Source organism: Spermophilus citellus, assembly GCF_964194105.1.
Source record: "Spermophilus citellus genome assembly, chromosome: 15".
Taxonomy (NCBI): domain Eukaryota; kingdom Metazoa; phylum Chordata; class Mammalia; order Rodentia; family Sciuridae; genus Spermophilus; species Spermophilus citellus.
Genome location: NC_138195.1, coordinates 45,482,534 through 45,503,313, shown reverse-complemented (window position 1 = coordinate 45,503,313; position 20,780 = coordinate 45,482,534). Strand labels below are relative to the sequence as shown.

Genomic DNA, 20,780 nt, shown 5'->3' with positions numbered 1-20,780 from the left:
GCCTTGGAAGGCTCTGGGGACCCCCTTGAAGGCATTTAAATCTACCCACATACGCACACCTACACACACTGAGATCTTATGGCCATAACATTTAAAGTATTTTTATGACTATTCTTGAAGTTATTTTGCCATGACCAACTTGATCCAGGTACAAACTCCTTGATTTCTCATCTCCTGGCCATCATACCTAACTGGGAATTCCAGGGAGTTCTGGAACATTTTCAAGAATTCTAGAATTGGTCCTCAGAATGTAATAAAACTTCCACAAACATTAGATTTCCATATTACATTTGGAGGATGTTTAATATAACAGGGTTTAATTTTGATTCTGCTGCTGTGCACATCTGAGTCATTACTTTTATTTTTCTGGCTCAAATGTAACCAGGGGACACTGAAAAATTCCAGTGCTCCAGTCCTTGCCCGTCTTGTGCCTGAGGAGGGACAACAGGCCCCTGCTGTGGTGAGGGGTCTGCTAGGGGTCCCCAAGGGGCAGGTCCTGGTGGTTTTGAGGGAAGGACTCTGACACTCACACAGGTTGGGTCTGAGCAGGAGGGTGACAGGGTGACAGGAGGGTGACAGGTGCCAAGCAGGCCCCCAGCCTATTATCCATATCTGCTCATGGCTCAGCAGAACTTGAGAAAGGCCAGTGGAGAGGGCCACTGTGGACCAGAGCTCAAAAGTGCCCCAAGTCAAGGACAGACCCCACCTGGAAAATCTCTGTGCCTGACAGGGGGACTTTGATCATGTGCCCCAGGCTGGTGTCCTGTGCAGCCAGTTCCTGGTAGAGTCACCTCTGTCACCCGAAGCGTAAAGCAAAGGTAATAGAAGCAGACAGGGGCTCGGGGTGGGCACCCGGCCCCAGCTCTTGGTCCCAGGCTGGGGCAGGAGGTCGTCTCCAGTCTGTCCACCAGGTGGCAGCAGAGAATGCCAGACCTCGAGTCCCACCCAGCAAATGGCCCCGGAGGAGGGTGGTTCTCAAGGGGCCTGGCCTGCCACACCAACTCAGGGGACCTGGAATAACATAGACACCAGATCCCTCATCCTTGACCCCCTGCCGCACGGGGGCCTCCGGGAGGGGACACCACCCAGCAGCTGGGAGTGGTGCAGACCTTGAGCAGTGGAGAGGACAGGTGGGCCAGCCAACCCCTCCTTCGTCTTTGTCCTGCCTCCCAGGTTGACATCCTCTCCCACCTAGATCCCCAGGGCGCCTGTCACTATGGGGTGTGGCTGATGTGGGTGGGGGCTGCCCCCAGGCCACTGGGGGTGAGTGGGTAGGCCTCTGGGCAGTCAGATCCCAAAGCCCTGACCCGTTTCCCACCCACGTCAATGCCCAGCTCCTTGGGACGGGGCCACATGCTGGGTAGAACCTAAGGGCCGGGCCGCTGTTTTCCAATCCCTCGTCTCACGAAGACAGAGCGGGTTCAGGTCCTGATGCCACCTCTCCTAGCCAGGGACCTGGGACAAGCCTCTGGGTCTGTCCTCTGTAGTAAAATGGCGGCAAGAATCCCCTGCCACGGGAGGTGGCTGAGGGTGGGAACATCCATGGGGAGCCCTGGGCACGGTGCGGGACATGTCCCAGGTAGGCAGTGAATGGGGACACTAGAGCTGTCACAGTTCATGCCCATCACAAGGCTGGCTGGGTGGCAGTGGGGTGGACATCTGGGGACCAGTTCCAACAAATTAAGCCAAACGGAGCACCAGGGTGGGGGAGGAGAGGCCCATGGAGGTGGCAGCAGGGCAGGTCCCTGGGGCCTCCACCCTGCCGTGCTGGAGGCTGGTCTCCATCCTGCAGGCCCAGTGCTTTGGCCACATCTCCCCCCCCACCCTGAGGGGCACCTGGATGTACGTGCACACAGTCACCAGCTGGGAACCTGAGGGTGCTACACCAGAGCACCCCTGGAGTGGACTCTGACCCTGGGAGCCAGCCTTGGGGCCAGCATGGGTGGGAGCTGGCCAGGCTGGTGGCTGTGGGCACCAGGTGCTGAAGAACAGACGCTGGGCACAGCTGAGGGTCGGGGCTCTCCTGGTGGGTGGCAAGAGTCTGGGGATCGCAGGACAAGAGTGGCCACAAGCTCGGCCCCTGCCCCCCTGACACTGTTCCACTAACATCGGAAGCTGGGGGAGGGCTTTCCCTTGATCTCTGACTACCTTTCATTATGCAAGGAAGCTTCTAGAAGTCTGCTCTGAGAGTTGGCTCAGAGGGAAGCGTGTCCATCAGCCCCATGCAGGTAGCCCCAGGGATGGAGGTCGGAACACACCCACCCCTAGGAAGGGCAGCCTGGTGGACCCTATTCCGACCCACCTACCGTGGTCACGTCCGAGTCGGGAGGGGTCATCTCCACCAGGTTGATGTAGTAGGGGGCGTCCTTCCAGGTGGGGTGGTTGTCGTTGATGTCCAGGAGGGTGACGTTCACCTGTGGAGCCACAGGGGGCGCTGTGGGACACGCTTCGCTGAGATGGCCAAGGGCAGGACAGATGGGGACAGTGGGGGGGACGGGCCCAGGGCCTCACGTGCTTGGCAAGTGCTCTACCACTGAGCCCCAGCCCCAGCCTGCTGATAGCCATCTTGGAGTTAATTATACCAGTTTCATCAAGTTTGGGAGCCTTGGTCAGGGTCCTTTGAGGACAGGACGGAGCCAGGTCCCTTCAGGAGGAGAGGATGGAGGCACAGAATGGATGGGACGGCCCTGAAGTGATTGCTGTGACCGAGGGCCATCCCAGTCTTGGCTGGAGGTGACTGACAGGGCGGGGACTGACAGAATCCCTTGAGCTTCCCATTCCCGGCTACAAGTCAAGCAATTTTCCTGCTCACCTGCCGCCAGGTGAATTATTTATAGGGCTCTGACTCCTATTAGCAGGGCCTCCCTGGACGGAGCCGGGCACAGTGGGTTTCCTGCCAAGTCCCAGCCTCCACCCCTCTGAGTGGCAAGGATGGGCGAGGACGATGGAGAGCGGTCAGGAGAGGGTTCCCCAGGGACAGCCCAGGACGGCAGAAGGGGCACACGAGGGGAGGGCTGGAGCGACTGCCCCCATCCTCTCTCCTCCTCTCCCACAGGGGGGCTTCTGCTCCCCACCTCCCTGTTCTTTCTGTAGCCAAGAGCTCACCCGGGACCCCAAAGTCCCTCCCTAAGTGACAAGGTGCCTTTGCTGGTCCTACTGGCTCGTGGCAGAAAACCCAGGCATCACGAGGGCTGGGTGGGCACAGGGACAGCCCCCAGGGACCGTCCAGGGCCTGCTGCCTGTGCCGAGCAGCCCCTCCCTGCACACCACTGCTTGTCGGTGCCAAGGCAGGAGGGGCTCTGGGGCTCAGGCCTTCTGTCCCCTCCCCTGCTGGCCCTGGGGGCCCTGTGTGCCTCCCCACCCCAGCGCTCCCACATCCCGGGTGGCACGCCCCTCTTCCCCACGGTTGCTGCGATGGCCCAAGGCTGATGAGGAGGTGGCATCTGCCCCCTCCCTACTCTCCATGCCGCATGCTGCTCAGAGGCCTGGGACACCTGGGAATGAGCTGGGAGTCGTGACCTGGTCAGCACGGGCAGCGCGTGGACGGGGTGGGCACTCACAGTGGCGATGCCCGTTTTCTGGTTGTGGCCCACGCCGCCATCCACTGCTCGGACGATGAGGATGTACTCAGACTTGGTCTCTCGGTCGAGCAGAGACGTGGTGGTGATCTCACCTGCCAGAGAGAGGAGAGGGTGAGCCAGAGGGTCCAGGTGGGCCAGGGAGAGAGCGAGGGAAGGAGCAGGGCCAGGGTGCAGGAGAGATGCCTGCAGGGTGGCAGTGCGTGTCTGTGTGCTCCGGGACCGTGGGATGTGAAGTCAAGGCCAATTCTGGAGGCTAAGGGGCGGGAGAACAGGGAAGGAGGCCATTCAGCCTCAAACTCCGTCAGAGAGAATCTGGCCTAGGCTTGACTTTATCTTACTGTTGTATCACCTGGAACTGGTCACTTAGAGCTGCTGCCCCGTTTCCTCATCTGGCCCAAAGGGAACAATAATGGGACCTGCATTATAGGGCTGCTGTGGGATTAACATAGCTACTGTCACAGGGCGCTGTGTGTTCACAGGAAACGATGACAGGAAGGAAAGCCCCCAGGGTCCCACGCGTGCCTGCTGGTGACCCAGTCCCCGTCAGCTGAATCCACTGTGCCCTGAGACAAATGGTCACAAAGCCATTTCCTAATCACCCTGGGAACAGCACAGTCATATCACCTTGACTGTTTTAGTGTGTAAACAAGTGACGACGTTAAATAACACTCTTAGAACAGACCACGGTTCCTGTCAGCTGTTTTTGGTGTTTCTTTGTTATTTTGGCAAAACCAAAGGACGGGTGTCACCTCTGGTGTGGTGTGCTGGCACGTGTGTGACAACTGGCTTCCAAAAGGGGGGGGGGGGCGTTGGCTGATTTCAGTGTAAGGCTCCCCAGGCCCAGTTCAAGCTACGACTCGACGGCACTGAGCGCCGAGTTCACAGGCCAGTTCACAGACCAGCGGGTGTGCGCTGCTAGGGGCCGACCTTGTCCCGGCCTCCCAGCCAGGCTGCTGACCAGCTCCCAGGGCAGCGGGAAGGGAGCCTCCCCTACGAAGACAGCGAGACCCCGATTGGATTCTGATTTCACCCTTCCCAAGTGCTTGGCCTTGGGTGGGCCTCAGTTTTCTCATCTGTAAAATGGAGAACAGCGTGCCTCCTCGAGGCCACACTCCCGACACTCAGAAAACCATGGCTTCCTTCCAGTGGACTGTCATAGTTCCCCAAGGGCAGGGACTATGTGCTCTCCATCTTTTTTTTTTTCCCCCTTTTCCTGAGCTGTGTGACCTGAGGTAAGTGGCTTCACTTCTCTGTGTTTGGTTTCTTCGATCATAAAACAAGGGAGCTGGGTCAGATGGTCCCGAGGGCCACCTGGCCTATTCTCTGACCAGCGAGGGCCGAGCAGGAAGCGAGGCATGGGGAGAAGTCGGGGAAGGTACTCAGGCCAGGGACCAAAGACTGGCAAAAGTCTGCCCACTGAGCCAAGCTCCCCAGTGGGGTGGTGTCAGTTAATTGGCAGGGCGAGGAAGAAATTAATCTCTAAAAAGTTTTAAACGTGAACTTGACGGCATGATAGATGGCCTCTCCTGTCTGGGAAATTAGATCCAATTAAGGCCACCTTTGTGCAGCAGCCCTGGCTAATTTGACCAAGGAGCTCAGAGGAAAAGGCTGGAGGAGCTGTGTTCAGGCAGCAGAAAATGTCCCTGTCATCACTACAGGGCCCGCCCTGGAGCTGGAGTCCCTGACACAGAGGCTAGGGCGGGGCCACACTCCATCTGGGTGGCACCGTGGGCTCCAACGTGGCTTCCCATGGCGCAGCATTTAACACTGGGGCTCTGGAGCCCCAAGTTCAGCTCTGTGAGTCCTCAGTGAAGTTCTGAGCCTCTCCTGTGCCTCGGTTTCTTCATCTGGAAAATGGGGCTAATGCTGGAGGGTGGGAAGATGCAGGTCAGAGAGCTGAGAACAGCGCTTCTTGGTTGAGGTTAGTTAGTGACACCGCTTCTGTGTCTGCCCTCCATGTCTCCATCGCTGCACATTCGACTAAGCAGAAATTAGGCAAAAATAATTGCATCTGGAATGAGGTGTCGTTTTTTCTTTTCGTGATTGCCTGCACAATACAACAGAACAACTTTCCTACAGCATTCACATGGTGTTGGTGGTGTAAGTTAGAGGTGACTGAAATCTACCAGAGCACGCACAGGTCCCGGACCATCTCACACCAGGGTCGGGAGCGCCTTGGTCTCCACCGGGTCCTGGAAGCATCCCCTGCTGAATGACCGCATTGCTCTGAGCTTTCTGGAGACAGGGGAGGGTGAGGGGTGGCTAGCTGGGGTGGATGCTCCCGAAGCAGGGAGGGAGGCCTCTGCGTTTTCAGAGGTGGAAGGAGAGGCTCATGATGGCCCTGGGGTCCCTCTGCCGTCTGTGGACCTCAGTTCCAGCCATCTGCTTCCGAAGCTCCCAGGGAAAGTAGATGGGGGAGAGACTGAGGCCAACTCTGACGGGCAGCCATGGATACTGGGGAGCCACTGATCGCCCATGGCAGGGACGCCCAGGGTCCCCTAAGTTCCTGTTCGCTCCCGAGGGTAGACGTCTCCTGGAAAGGGGCCCCAGGCCTGCGTGCCATTCCCAGGCTCCCTCACACCTGGGCGGGGCCATCGCCTGGTCTGGCCAATGGGCTGTGGGCAGGAGTGAGGCACGTCACTTCCAGGCCTGGCCTATGAGCTCCGCGTGGCACCATGCCCCAGGTGCTCTTCCTTCTGCGGTGACCTTGGAGCCACAACCTGGAAGGGACCTGGCCCGAGAACCGGCCCGTGGAGGCTGTCTGCACACCATGTTGGACGGCTGGGTGTCTCCATTGTCTTGAGCCGCCCAGGGCTGGCGTCTGGAGTTCCTCGGCTCAGACAGAAGTGGGTACCTGGAAGTGGGTGCCTCGCAGGCCCTGTGAGGGTCCTGTCTCCCTCCTCTCCACCCCAGGGCCTAGAGCAGCACTTGGCTCAGAGCAGGTGGTTCCTGGTGACCAGACCCCAGATTCCCTCAGGTCTGGGAATAGCCCAGGGTCTCTAATTCTTTCCTTCTGTCTCTTTTTTTTTTTACCTCCTTCCAGCTTCAAGGAGGAGAGAAAGTGGGAGGAAGGCTCAAAGAGAGCCAGAGAAGGAAGACAGAGATTTGAGGGCTGAGCAGGGAGCTGGGGTGGGGCTCTAGGTGAATAGATAAAAGAACATGATGATAGTAGTGTTCCAGAACTTTCTATTGACCCACTCTAAGCTTGTTTCTTGTGATAACTAACGTAATCCACACAGCAGTCCTCTGGCATGCAGTTGTGTGTGAGGAGCAGGTCAAGGACCAGCTCAGTGGCTGAGGGAAGGGGACACTTGGACATGAGTAGACATGTCCCTGAAGAGGTGTGTGGACCACCTGTGTGTAAAACGACAGGTATCTGAAACATAATAGGACTCCTCGCCCTTAAAGACGACCTTGAGTGGAAAAATTCACACTGAGGTGGTTTTGGGGTCAGGTCAGGAATCACACTTCTGTGAAAATTTCAGGGATGAAACTGGGTGTTCAGAGTGGGCTTGCTCTGGCCCTGTGAGTCCAAGGGTGCAGGGCCCAGGGCCCGGGGGCTCACCCGAGCGGGCGTTGATCCGGAACTGAGAGGAGCCCTCCAAGGAGTAGATGATGGACTCTTGGCCATACTCGCGGGAGCGGTCCAGGTCGGTAGCATTCAGGAACAGCACAGTGGCTCCTTCCAGGAGACAAAGGGGGTGGGATATTGCTCACCTGGGTCCCCAGTCCCAGTCCCTGGGGACTAGCATTGTCAGAGGCCTCAGGGAGGTAGGGAGCCTGCCCCCTGGGGGATTCCAGGGGTGACCAGGCCCAACTACTTGCCCTCCTGGCCCAGACCCTGTGCTGTGTGGGATGAGGCTCCGTCAGAGGGGGCAGCCGGGGACCCTGGGGGAGGTGGCCTGCCCTCTCTCCCAACCCCAGAGGCTCAGTGCTACCTCCTCACCCTGCCAGCTGCCTCCTCGTAAAACACTCAGACTGACCACCTTTTACTTTTGAGTCAAAAAGAAATGAAGCTCCATATTAAATTATTCTACCTTTATTGCATCCAATTTTGGTCCTGTTTTATCTTGTTGGCGGGGAATTTATAAGGGTTTTTATTTTCTCGTTAATGTCCAGTTAAGGCTTCACCTTCATCCCCAGCTGCACGCACTCCTGGGTGGGGGATCAGCCCTTCCGCAGCAGCCCTGGCTCAAACCCAGGCTCAGCTTAACCCCAGCTGGAGACCATGGGCCTCGGCAAGTGCCTGGGCTTGTCTGAGCCTCAGCCTCCTGCTCTGCAGACGGGACCTCCCTGTGGGATCGCGGGGAGGACCCCTGGGCAGGAAGCACGCCGGGCACCGTGGCCCGCAGTTTGCTCTCACTGCACTCTGCTGGTGGTCTGTGCTGAGCATTGGAAGGTCAGGGGTCAGGCAGGTGATGGGGGCCCCTTCCAGGTGGCCAGGGTCCTCGGATCTGACTGGTCCATCCTGCTCTGAGCAGGGGTACAGGTACACAAGTTCTACTGTGCCCTGTCATCCACATGCCCTTGCTTAGGAAGAGAACTAGGTACCACAGTGAAGACCCCATGGGAGATCCCCACGCGCTCCAGGAGGATGGCACCTGCTGGGGATGTGTGGTGGTCACAGGGGGGGGAGGGATGGGCATGGCCTGGCACCTGACTAGCTAATCGTCAGACACCAGAGAGGTGCCCAGAGGTTCCCTTTAAAAGGCCCATGGAGCCGCGTACAGTGGTGCCCACTTATAGTCCCAGCGACTCGGGAGGCTGGGGCAGGAGGATCTCGAGTCAAAGGCAGCTTCAGCAATTTAGCAAGACCCTGTCTCTAATGAAATAAAAAAAAAAAAAATTGGGGGATGTGGCTTGGTGGTTAAGTGCCCCTGGGTTCAATCCTGGTACACCGCACCCCCCAAAATAGGCCTGTGGTACCCCTGGAAGGCCACCCCTAACTCTAGTGGGCCCTGCACCTCACGGTGCCTGACTCCAGCTTATCCAGGTGTCCCTGATCCAGCTGTCTCCGAGCTGGCAGTTTCTGACTCATGCAGTGGTGTGACAGTTCCTGACACAGCAAAGTCCCCATAGCAGAGCACACTCTGGCCTCAGGGTGAGGCCACCAGGTCAACTCGGGGCAGAGCAGATGCCCCGGAGCCAGGCGTGGACCTGGGTGGCCCAGGGTGGAGCCTCCTGTCCTCACCCTCACCTAGGAACACAACTCAAGGCCATTCTTCAAGGAAGTCCTGGTGCCTAGACGCCTCCCAGCCTCAGTCTCAGAACTCTACACGGCTTAATCGTCATCTGTCACCATCCTCTTCCTGCTGCCAGAGAGCAGGGACCCAGCGCCCAGGGGAGGGTCTGCACATAGTGGCTGCTCTCTAAGTAGCTGCTGGTAGCAGATAACCAGACGTCCTCAAAGGCTTCCTGATTTGTCATAGGACACCTGGCCTGGGAAACAGAGGTGGCCACGGACCTCCCTACATTCGTGAGCAAGGCGGGGAGCGGGCCTCGAGGTGCCTGAGGCTGCTGGCTGCCCCCGCCCCTCACTCCCTGCGGGGCCTACCTGCCATGATGTTCTCCACCACAGAGACGAAGTAGGCGGGCCTGCTGAAGGTCGGCGGGTTGTCGTTCTCATCCTGGAAGGAGAGCGGGTGGGTAGCTGGGGCCAGGGAGCCGGTCAGGCTGGGCGGCAGTTCAAGGTGGGCCAAAGGGAGCAGGCTGGGCCTGGTGGCTCCCAGGAGCTCTGGCCTCTACAGGTCACCAGGGCCGGGGGGTGTCCCTCTGGCAAGCCCGGGTTCCAGGAGCAAGACAGGACGCGAGGGTCAAAGACGGGGAATGAAGGCAGCAGTGACTCGCCCGCATCCCTGGCTCTCACTCCAGCACCACCCTGGGCTCATCAGCCCCCATGCTGGGATCCCCATGGGCCTTCCCTCCCAGCTCAGCAAGACAAATATGGAATGTTCTAGAAACCCTGCTAGAAAGCAGGAAGAAAGGAGTGCCACAGCCCCAAGGATACTGGGGTGTGCAGGGGCTGGCCACAGGTCCTTCCCAGACCCTGAGATCCTGCCCTGGGCGGGCTGCAGGCAGGGCCAGCCGGACCCTCCTCACGCACATGCACAAGGGCTCCCACCCCAGCCAGGGGCCTGGCCCCCTCCTGGAGCTCTCCCTCCTCTGGTCAGGCCTTCAGCAGGCGAGGGCGGGGCTGGACTGAGGAGCTGAACTGGGCATGGGTTGGGGAGGTGCCGTCTTGGGGGACCAGAGCCACATGCAGCCCCTGCCTCTGACCGGCTGCTCCTCTGCACCGTCCTCTTCACCCCAGGGGCTTCCGGCCCCCCTGCCCTGCAGCCTTCCCCCCTTGACCTAAGAGCGCAGGGCAGAGCCCAAGAGGGGGCCGAGGGACAGCCCCGGGCAGTCTCTAAGCCACGGCCTTCAGGAGGTCCTGCTCCCAGGGTCTCCTGGCTCAGGGGGCTGAGGGCTCCCCCAGGGGAGGGGGCTGGGCTAAGCCCTTGTGCTGAGTCCTTTCTGGCCAAGCGACCAGGAAAGAGGACACGCTGCCTGGCCAGCCACCCCTCGGGGCTTCAGAGACCCCTAGCCACTATGGTCGTGGGTGCCCAGAAAGGGGACGCTCCAGTTCTGTCCCGTGGCTCACGCTGACCGACAGTCCCTCAGCCCTGGTACTGGGCTGTCCCAGGACTGTCCTGATGTCCCACGCCCCAGCGGCACCCCTGGACCTCTCCCTGGCCCCTGGCGCGGGCACAAGTGCCCCTGCACACACCCTGGAGCTTCTGCCTGGCTGCACCAGACGGCGGGAATGTCAGCCACGGAGCACGAGGCAGAAACTTATTAGCGGTGATATTTCCCCGGATCCTGGCGCTGCGTTTGCTATTAGTTCTAATTCAGCGCTCCCTCCACAAAAGCTTATTGTCCCCTAATGGGAAATCTACAAACCGAGTTTGACTTCTTTATTAAAAACCAACAAGCAGTGGATGAAAGGAATCACCTGGCCCCTCTCACCTGCTCCTGGCCCTGTCTGCTGAGGGCCATTGCCAAGTAGGAACGACGCATCAAAATTTCCTTGCTAGCGTACCCCATGTTAAATGGATTTCGCTGTTGACATTGCATGTAAGGTGACCTTGCTCAAGGACCAAGGCGGATCCGGGTTTAGAGCTGATCAGGTTTGAGGAAGTATCCCGGTCCTTGGGTTTAGGGCGTTCCCGGTTTAAGACAATAGGGGTTTTAGGGAAGTTGGAGGTTGAAGATTATTGCTGCCAGGATTAGGGTGTTCCTGCTGCTTGTTCCCGTTGAGTTCTCGTGAGATTCAGAAAGGATTTTTGGGGAAAAAGCCTCATGGAGTAGTTGAATTGGGCGGTGGCAGAACGGGATTGCCCCAGTACGTGTGTGGAGGCCGGTGTGAGTTCGGGAATAAAGAATTGCTGTTTGAATCTACAAAGGTGTGTGGTGGCTCGTGATCTTGTGCTGGATCACGAGCCACCACACAGCTTTGTAGATTCAAACCCTGTCCCTCTGGTCCTGGGCTCTGCCTCTCCCCACCCGGCCTGGCCTGTGTGGGGAGCTGCCGTCAGCCCCCCAACTAGCCAGGGGTCTCCCTTAGAAAACCCTTTTGGTGGAGGGAGGAGGCAGCGCAGCCAAGTGACAGCTACTTAAAAACCACCCACGTGCAAAATCAGCCGGAAGGCAGTGACCTTTTCAAGTGTGGTCCTTAGCTACGAGTGACGATGCTGCTCAAGAGCCCTGCTCCCGGGACCAGATGATCCACTTACAGCTGAGGTGGCACCTGTCTTTGTCCCTAGCCCCTCCTGGTCGCCGCGGGCTGGGGTAGACTTGGAAAGGAGGTGTATGCTCCTGCTGACCCATGTGACAGTACTGAGGGAAGGTGACACTGGGTCCCCTCTGCTGGACTGCGCTGCCCCACCCAAGCCCCTGCGTTTTGAAGTGGAGTCTCGCGCCCACTCGGCCCCCAGAGATTCTGCTCCCTGGAATCAGGGGCGGCTGCGCCCACTCTAGTATTTGCAGTGGATAAAAGGTCAGCTCGGTCCCTGGCCTTCCTCTTCCTGCTGGCTCTGGTCCCCTAGAGAGACTGAGGGGGAAAGAGAAGAGGCCCTGCCCTGTCCCATCTTGGGAAGGTCCTGGGGTGCAGGGCAGCCCCTGGGGTTCAAAATCTCCTGAGGACAGGTCTCCGGAGGCCTAGCTGCTCCAAATGTGGTCCCCTGAGCAGAAGTGTCAATCAACCACCCTTGCTGCAAACCCAGAACCTCAGCCTCAGCTCAGTCCGGCCGGATGAGCATGTGCACTCCAAGAAGGTCCCCAGGTCTCAGTCACATGGGGGGACGGACCACCCAGGCTCCAGGCCAATGAGTGTGGTGGGAAGAAGATAGGCCTGGAGGCAGCAGGAGCGGGGTTCCACCCAGCTCTGCCACTAACCAGGGGCCAGGAGGCACTGTGACCCACCCGCCCTGAGTCTCAGTGTCCCCATCTGTAAATGGGGCTGAGAAAGGCTGAGCGATGGAGGCACGGGCGCTGGTGGAGCTCAGCGAGCTGCCACTGGGTGGTGACGCCTGCGCAGCCCTGGGCTGGAGTATAGACCTCAACCGTCCTGCCCCGCCCTCTCCCAAAGCCTACAGAGGTCCCTCTGCCCCGTGAGCACAGGACAGGCTGGAGCCCGCTGCTGTGGCAGTGTTTGTGGCTGTCTCATCGGCTGCGATTATGGCCAGGTGCCAGGTGCCTGATCCCCTGGAATCCTCAAGGCACCTCTTGGGGAAGGTGCCAGGCTCGTCCCCATTTTGCAGATGGGGAAGCTGTGGTTCAGAGAGGTAAGCAGCCCTCTCCAGGCCACACAGCTGGAAGAGCAGCACTCGAACCCAGGTGCCTCCCAAGCCCTATGCTGGGGCCGAGCTCCCCTCTCACCCAGGGTCTCGGGGGTGGCAGCGCAGGCGCCCACCTCCCTTCGCCTCCACCCAGGCCTCTTGCCTCACAGACAGGACCACAGCCCTCCTGAGGGGTGGCGGGTGGGCCAGGGCCACGATTGTGGCCAGGTTAGGGGAGGCGTGGGGGCTGCGGCCGCGACCGGGAAGTCGAGGTCAGGCTGTGGTGTGGTGAACACCAGGCCGTGGTCAGCACTGCCAGGGGACCGACCGTTCTGGGTCCATGTTAAGGCGGGAGGTGGTGGGCTCAAGACAGGCAGTTCTGGGCTCCTGTGGATCCCTCTCCCCCCTCCACTCCTTGAAGCCAGATGGTCCAGGCCTGTTCTGCACTCGCTCTGCTGCCCTGGCTCTCACCCTGGCTGCTCCCTCCAGCCTCCCTCACCCCTGCCCAGGACCCCGTCTCCTCCTGGGCTGGGCCTGGCCTTTCCCCTGAACTCCTGTCAAACCGCAGCTCATGGCAACCTGATCCAATCTCGGGGGCCACCAGGCTCTCACTGCCCTGGACGCAGGCGGGGGTGGGCTGGGGGGGGGAGTCTTGAGTGTGCCCCGGTGTGCGGGGTCTCAGCAGGGACAGGCCCCACTGCTGGCCAAGCTCTGCATTCCCCGGGTCGCTGGGGGGCGGCCTGGGACAAATGAGCCGTGGTGAAGACGAATTCAGTGGCTGATAATGTGAGACAGGGACGGCACCAGGGCGTGTTGACATTCATGTCAGACAAGCTGTGCTTTGCTTTCAGGTCCCTTCAGATCTTCAGAGGAGTGGAAAGAGGAAGAGAGGGACGCAGAAGAGAGATGACCACCCGGCGGTCACTCCCTTGAACGTCACAGATTGTGGCTCCTCATTTCCTCTTGCCTGGCCCCAGCTCCACCCACCCCCAGAGGCTGTCCTGAGGCCCCCCAAAGGAGTTAGAGCAGGGCAATCTGGCTCTGCCTGAACCCCAGGGCCCCGGGGCTCCCTGGCAGGCAGCTTAGTTGCAGGCAGCGGTTTGCTAGGGACAGAATTTGGGACAGCCGAGCTGTGGGAATAGGCAAGGACATGGTCCACACCTCTGGGCTTGGGCAGGGTCCCCAGCCCTGCCACCCTGTACCCTGGAGGAGCAAGGCCAGAGCCGAGTACTCACAAACACCTCGATGGTGACGGGGACTGTGCTGTTGAGAGGGGGACTGCCGGCGTCCTTGGCCATGACTGTCAGGTATATCAGCCCATTGGGTATCTGCTCGTAATCCAGGGGGCGGCTCACGCTGATCACTGAAACGGCAGGAGCAGCCCCCTGTAGGCAGGCTTTGGATGCCCAGCCAGCCAGGGCTCCCCGTAGGCTGAGAAGGGACAACCGGTGTGACCCTGGCCAGCTCTGCTGGGTTTCCTCTCTGGCCTCCTGGTCTTCACTTCAGTCTACTGACTTCCTGATGTGCAACAGGCACCGTGCTGAACTCACTGGGTGATAAGTGTGATGAAAAGCCCCACTTTACAGATGAAGAAACCAGACACAGAGGTTCAGTGACTTGCCCAGGGTCACACAGCCAGCAACAACACAGAGCCAGGATATGATCCTAGGTTTGGCCAAATCCAGAGTCCAGTAGGCTCCACTGTCTACCTGTCTGTCTCCCTCATTCCCCTGGCACTTTTCTTCTTGAATTTTCCCCATTGGTCACACTCTCTAGCCTCGTCCCAGTGACCAGTACCACGCCCCCACACACCCCATAAGCACAGAATTCACCATTGATTGCCCAATACTGGGGTGCCAGGAAGGGCTTGGCAGTGGGGTGCAGATGGCAGTGTTGTCCTTGGTCTCCCCTGGCCTGTCTCACTTGCGGGGGGAGACCACGAGGAGAGACTTGCAGGGGGTTACGAGAGAGGCCTCGGTTCTCAAGTGTCCCCCCACGGCAGAGCCTGAACCCTGGGGTCACTCTCTCGTGCTAAGTCACCAATTCTCAACTTGGCAGGGGCGGGCGCGCGTCTTGGCTTGGAAGTGGGCCAGGTCACCTGCAGAGCCCTGACCACAGTGTCCAATGGCACTTTCTGTTGGGACATGGGACACAGAGTGCTGGCTCACTGGTCAGATCGAGGGTGCCTCTGGCGGGAGGGTGGGTGCAGGCCTGCTACTTTCCTGTTTGTCAACAGGGACTTCAGATGTCGGGGAGAGCCCTGGGCTGGGCATTTCCCGTGACCACACGTCTCTGTCACCACTGAGAGGCATGAGCGGGGACCAGGGGTGTCCAAGGCACGGGTCATTCTGCCAGGGAAGGCCTGCCCCAGCCCCCGCACTCGGGAGACTTCCTGCAGAGGAGGCTTCTCGGGGGGCCTCAGAGCCGGCCAGAGGGAGCAGAGGGGCAGAGGCAGGGAGAGGGCTTTCCCGGCAGAAGGAACATGGAGGCGGCCAGCACGAGGGCACAGGGTGTCCAGGGGTTCAGAGAGGCTGAATTTGGTCGGGGTGGGGCATCTGCTGAGCTACCAGGCTGGAGAGGCAACCAAGAGCCAGAACACACAGGGACCCGAGTGCCAAGCTGGTGACCTCAGGCAGGTGGCTCCCCGCCGCTCGGCCTCGGTTGCCTCATCTACAAAGCAAGGTGGCCTTGCTCACTCTTGGGATCTTGGGTCTTGAAGTTGCTGCTGCTGTTCCTGCTACCAGGGCTCTAGGGACAAGGACGCACTGTGGTCCAGGCAGGGCGGGTCCAGAGTGGGAACTGTGCTGGGGTCAGGTAAAGAAGGGCCACAGACAGCATGGGAAGGCTGTGAGGTGGCCCAGGACGGCCCGAGGGACGGGAGGCTAGGTCACAAGTCTCCCCCCATGGGTCTCCCAGGAAGACTCGGTACAAAATAGGGACCCCCATGGATTCCGGGGACGTTGGCCTTTCAAACTGCACTCTCCAGCCCAGGAACCAGAGAAGGCTCTGGCTGATGTGGGGCGGACCCTCTGGAAGGGTGACCGCTGGCCACACGCAGCTCCCCAGTGGGCAGGGGGCAGGGAGCCCGAGGTGCCCTTCCTGGGGAGAGGAGAGCCCAGCACGCTCCCCAGGCCCGGGCGCCTACCTCCGTAGCCCTCGTACACGCTGATGTCAAAGTAGCTGCGGAAGGCGGAGGCGCTGACGATGCTGTAGGTGACCTGGTTGTTGGGGGGCGAGTCTTCATCTGTGGCCTGGAAGGAAGCGGGTGCACGGGGCCTCGTGAGCCCCGGGGCTGGACAGAGGGGATGGCTGGCCCCTCCCAGGGCTCCCTCTTCCTGTGGGTCATGTCCTGGCCCAGGACCCCAGGGGCCTGTGCCCTTCAGCTGGACCCAGAGCCCAGAGGCCGCCTGGGAAACGGAGAGGGCAGCTGCGGCCTGGGAGGAGGGCGGGAGGCCAGGGTTCCCGGGGGGGCCTGCCAGGATGGGTGCCACCCCCCACCCCATCCCATGCCTTCTCTGAGCTCCAGGCCCTGAGGGCTGCTGGGGAGGGGGCTGGGCATGGTTTGTCCCCGGGGCTTTGGGAGCTGGTGGCCGGGTTCCCCCTGCAGCAGCACCAAGAGGAGGTGAAACTTGAACGGAGGGGCCCAGCGGGAGGCGTTAGGTCACTGGGGGCCATCAGGATGCATTATTGTAACTATGGAGGACCCTGGTGAGGGCCCCGGGAGCGGGGAGCAAGTTTCTATAAAAAAGCGAGTCTGGCTCTAAGTCTCTCATCTCCTGTCTGAACACAGGATTGCTCGCCTTGCCATGCTCCCACCACGGTGTTCTCTGTCATGTTGGGATGCATCCAGGGGGGCTTCATCAGAGGCTGACACAATGAGGCTGCCCGATCCCGGACTTCCAGCCCTTAAAACTGTGAGCTCAACAAACCTCTTTTCTTTATAAAGTATTCAGCTTTGGGCATTTTGTTATGGTAACATAAATGGACTAAGAGCAGGGCCCTGGTGCTGTGTGTCCCATCACTACCCTCATGCCCACTGTCATTTCTTATTTAATTGCTGCCTGCCCTGCTTAAACCACCAGCTTCCTGTAAGCAGGACCCTGTGTTTCTCAATTGCTGCTGTGTACCTGGAGTGTGGCACAGTGCAGACATGAGATAGATATCTAACAGACGTGTGCTCCGTGGAAGTAAAGAGGGAGGAAGGCCCTGCGGATCCCGCCCCCTTGGACCATCTTCTGGAGTGTTGCAATTTATCAGCTTCTTTCCTGATGGTCCTCCACCCCAGGGAGCCTCCCACACTCTGAGAAGGTGGGGGGGTCTGACGGGAGCTCCGGCATGCTGGGGGGGCCCAGGCTCCTGCTCTGCATACCCCCAGGCCTGCCCTCCCTTGCCTTCACCCTTTGAGGCTTTGGGACAGGCTCCAGTGGAGGACCAGGTCCTGTCACTGTGGGCAGGCAGCGTGGGGAAGCAGCATGGACATTCAGAAGCCCCTGGTTGAGGTCACTGAAGCATGGCAGGGCCCCACTGGGGGACACTTGCAGCGTATCCCCTCCTCTGGTCTGGCCCTGCTTCTCTGTGAGTGGCCGTGTCTCCTGGGCTCTCCCTTCCTGCTTCCCCTTTGGTGAACTGGGCCGCACCCCGTGGTGCCTGTGGCTCTGCCCGCTGCAGTGGACACTGAAAGGCTCTGAAGGAGGTCCTTCCACAGGACCCGCTGCCCACTCCCCTGGCCACGTCTTTGCCAGGGACATGGGGCATCCTTTTGCTAAATGGTGGCCAGAAATTCAAGCTGTGACAGACACTATGAGTGTGGTCCCCCTTGGTCACCAGGGACAGGAGGTGATGCTCAGAGAAGCCCTGACACAGTCCAAGAATCGGACCCCAGACCTTGGTGCCCAGAGGTCGGCGTGGCTCACCTTGGCTTTCGGTGGCTTCCGCAGGGAGGTGGCCAAGGAGCGCCCAGGGCACTTACCCGGAGCCGCACCAGCTGCGTGACTGAGGGCTCGTTCTCCCTCAGGGCCCCGACGTAGGCGTCCTTCTGGAAGGTGGGCACGTTGTCGTTGACGTCCAGCACGTTGATCCTGACCCGGCCTGTGGTCTCCTCGCCGCCCCCGTCCCGGGCGATGACGGTCAAGGTGAAGCGCTGGATGAGCTCATAGTCCAGCCGGGCGATCAGCATGACGAGTCCCGTGTCCTTGTCCAGGGAGAACCTGGCGGGGGAGGAGGGAGCGCCAAGGCGCCTGGATGGGAGCAGCCTGGCGGGCAGCCACCCGTGTTTGCCACGTCCCACCAGCGCTGATGGACAGGGTGACAGGAAGGCGTCTGGGCCGCCTCGAGGCGGGGGGGGCAGGGGCCCCAAGCAGGGTCCCGGGAAGGGCAGCGTGGTCAGCGGTGAGGTTGGAGGGAGTCGGGAGACTCCATCGGGGACATGCGGGCAGGAACCTCGGCCGCAGGAGTCGCCAGATGCTGGAGAGCCACAGAGGCAGAGTCCGTCACCCCAGGGAGTTTTGCACCAAAATGCTCAAAAATGGCAGAAGTGTCCCACACGGGAAGGGGGGGTTGTCACCTCTTGGGAGCTGCCCCTGTGGCCTGCTTGAGACACTGGGGGAGGGGCTGGCATTTGTCCCCTGGGGGAAGCAAGACCCAGGGCACAATCCCTCCCACTGCCTCCTCTAAGGGTCCCCTGGAGGCTCAGGTGAGCTGTCCTGATCCTCAGCTGCAGGTCACCAGGCCCGGAAGGTCCCAGCTCAGGGACAGAGAAAGGATCGGGCCCAGAAGATGGGAACCGGCGGAATCCAGGATGGGGGCAGGAAGCCGTGTGGACACCCTGCGGCGGGGCCCTGTGCCCGCAGCCACAGCTGCTCCTCCACACCAGGCCTCCCCACAGTGTGGCCCAGGACTCTGCCCAGGGTCCCCCCTCTGATCACTCAGATAGTGGGGCATCCACCTGAGCTGACCGCCTTTGTTCCCCCCTTCTTCTCTCAAGTGCAGCAGATCCCTCGTTTTTAGACGCAGACCTGCCCCCTGAATTCACCGTGGCCTTTGACGAGGTCAACAAGGAGGGGCTTCCCCTGGCTCAGAGCAACTGTAGGTGAGGGGGAGAGGTGGCCAGGGACCAGGCCAGTACCGTGTCCCCATGATGGGCGAGGCTGGCCCCGGTCAGGCAGTGAGGCTAGGAACCCCCCCAAGGGCTGCTGATGGACGCTGTGTGTCCTAGCGGTGAAAATCGTGTGCAGAGGCCTGGCCTGGTGCCTGCCTGCTGTGTGACTTTGGGAAGGTGAGAACCTCTCTGAGCTGCAGTTTCCTCATCTGTGAAGCGGAAGTGATAATAGTGGCCAAGCACCAAGTGCCTCCAGCATTTAGCTGTGAGGATGACACAGGTGATGCACAGACACAGTGCCTGCAGTTGGAGCTCCTAGGGCCGCGGCTGCTAGTGGTGGCCACGGGGTGCGATCATTCATGCTTCAAAGCCCTCACACACAGTCTCCTCCATTCCCAAAAACTGACCTTTTTTTTGGTACTGGGGATGAAACCAGAGGTGCTCTACCACTGGGCTACACTCCAGCCTTTTTTTTTTTTTTTTTTTGAGTCAGGGTCTCACTATATAGCAGAGGCTGGCCTCAAATTTGCAATCCTCCTGCCTCAGCCTCCCAAGTCACTGGGATTACAGATGTGTGCCACCACACCCTGCTAAAGGTTATCATTTGAGAAACTATGTCCCAGATAGTTTAGGAAACTTGACTAACTGTACTGTGCTGTGCACTCAGGGACGAACCAGCAACAATGTCCCTGGGTTCTGACTCCCAGTCCAGTGCTCCAGCTGCAGGGCCCAGCATAACCCTTGGACACTGGAACGTCTGCTGGACCCCGTGCGTGGTGGGGGCCACTGCAGAGGAAGTGGGGGCGGGTCTCACCTGTCAGGGTCATCACTGAAGAAGTAGCTGACCTCCCCGAAGGTACCCACGTCATTGTCGGTTGCCTGCAGGGGGACAGGAAGGGGTGACTTTCAGGCCCACCTGGGTCTCCTGGCCACGCCAGGAAACGGCCTCGGGAACCCGTTTCTCCCACCCCACTCCTGGCCCGCAGACTTCTAGAGCCATGCTGTTCGCTCAGGTGGTCACCAGCCACCCATGGCTGCTGAACTGTGTAGTGGAGAGCACAGTTCCAGGGGGCCGTTCCCCGGAAGTCTGTGTGAGTCCCTCTCTTGCGCCAGGCTGGGCAGGCAGATCCCCTGCAGGTGCTCCAGGCGTGGGAGACCCTAGACCTGTCCCCAGGCGCAACCTGTAGGTTGGCCAACTGTCCCAAACAAAGGTGGGCGTGGTTCAGCGCCTGGTGGGTCCCTGCGTGTGTGCTGCCCAGGGGGGGGCCTAGGGGGGTTCCTGTCCTGCCCTTGACCCAGGACTGACCCACCACACAGGGGCGGATTGTCGCCTGCTGGAAGCCTACTCTCCCCACGCAGGCCCCGCCCACCTCCGCCATCCTCTCTGGCTCCTCCCCCATGGAACACAGGGACTCAGTTCAAGCTGCCACCCCACACCAGCCACAGGGACTGGCCTGGGGGTGGCCCTTGACCACTGTGGGTCCGGCAGAATCCTCCCTCGGGATCCTTCTCATTGTTGCTCGGGACGAACACTTTTCTCCCGAGTGAAGCTGGGTGCCGTGAACCTGGAACTGCTGATGTTTGGGGAGGGTGAAGCGGCACCCATGGGAGAGCCAGCGACGGGAAGCCTAAATCCTGGCGGTTTTAGCGTCCAGAGTCTGCTGTCCCTTCCTGCCCACAACTTGGCCTGTGAGTCCATCAAGACCTCTACTTATCCCACCCTTCAGCATATACCAAAAGGACTTAAAATCAGCATCCTACAGGGACCCAGCCACATCAATGTTCATAGCAGCTCAATTCACAATAGCCAAACTGTGGAACCAGCCTAGGTGCCCTTCAACAGACGAATGGATAAAGAAAATGTGGTACATATACACAATGGAATATTACTCAGCCATAAAGAAGAATGAAATCATGGCATTTGCTGGTAAATGGATGGAGCTGGAGACTATCATGCTAAATGAAATAAGCCAATCCCCAAACCAAAGACCAAATGTTGTCTCTGAATGTAGATGCTAATTCACAATGGGGAGAGAGGATAGATGTTCAGTGGGAATGGTGGGAAGGGAGGGGCATGGGAATGGGAAAGACAGTAGACTGAATCAGATAGAGCTCTCCTGTGTTCACATATGATACACCACCAGTGAGATTCCACATCATGTTCAATCACGAGGATGGGAAGTTAGACTCCACATATGTATGATATGCCAAAATCACTCTCTGTCATGTATAACTAAAAATAACAAATAAAAAAAATTAAACAAAAAGACTTCTTTACCTAGACTA

General features: G+C 59.5%; 1 protein-coding gene across 17 annotated transcripts in view; it reads right to left on the bottom strand.

Moving 5' to 3' along the window:
• CDH23 (cadherin related 23) overlaps nucleotides 1-20,780 on the bottom strand; it is a 381,002-nt gene that overhangs the window by 102,179 nt on the left and 258,043 nt on the right. For 13 of the 17 annotated variants that reach the window (XR_014018890.1, XM_081267119.1, XM_081267138.1 and 10 more), the window contains 8 exons: nucleotides 19,309-19,373; nucleotides 17,367-17,604; nucleotides 15,543-15,648; nucleotides 13,633-13,760; nucleotides 9,136-9,208; nucleotides 7,147-7,263; nucleotides 3,561-3,673; nucleotides 2,307-2,414 (listed from right to left, as the gene is read on the bottom strand). Coding sequence is in view for 16 of the 17 variants with exons in the window: in XM_081267119.1 (XP_081123245.1) it covers nucleotides 2,307-2,414; nucleotides 3,561-3,673; nucleotides 7,147-7,263; nucleotides 9,136-9,208; nucleotides 13,633-13,760; nucleotides 15,543-15,648; nucleotides 17,367-17,604; nucleotides 19,309-19,373 (948 nt within the window). In the remaining variant the exon portion in view is untranslated. Of the gene's footprint in view, nucleotides 1-2,306; nucleotides 2,415-3,560; nucleotides 3,674-7,146; nucleotides 7,264-9,135; nucleotides 9,209-13,632; nucleotides 13,761-15,542; nucleotides 15,649-17,366; nucleotides 17,605-19,308; nucleotides 19,374-20,780 lie in introns of those variants that run through there. The other 4 variants (XM_081267143.1, XM_081267120.1, XM_081267132.1 and 1 more) reach the window with 4 other exon arrangements.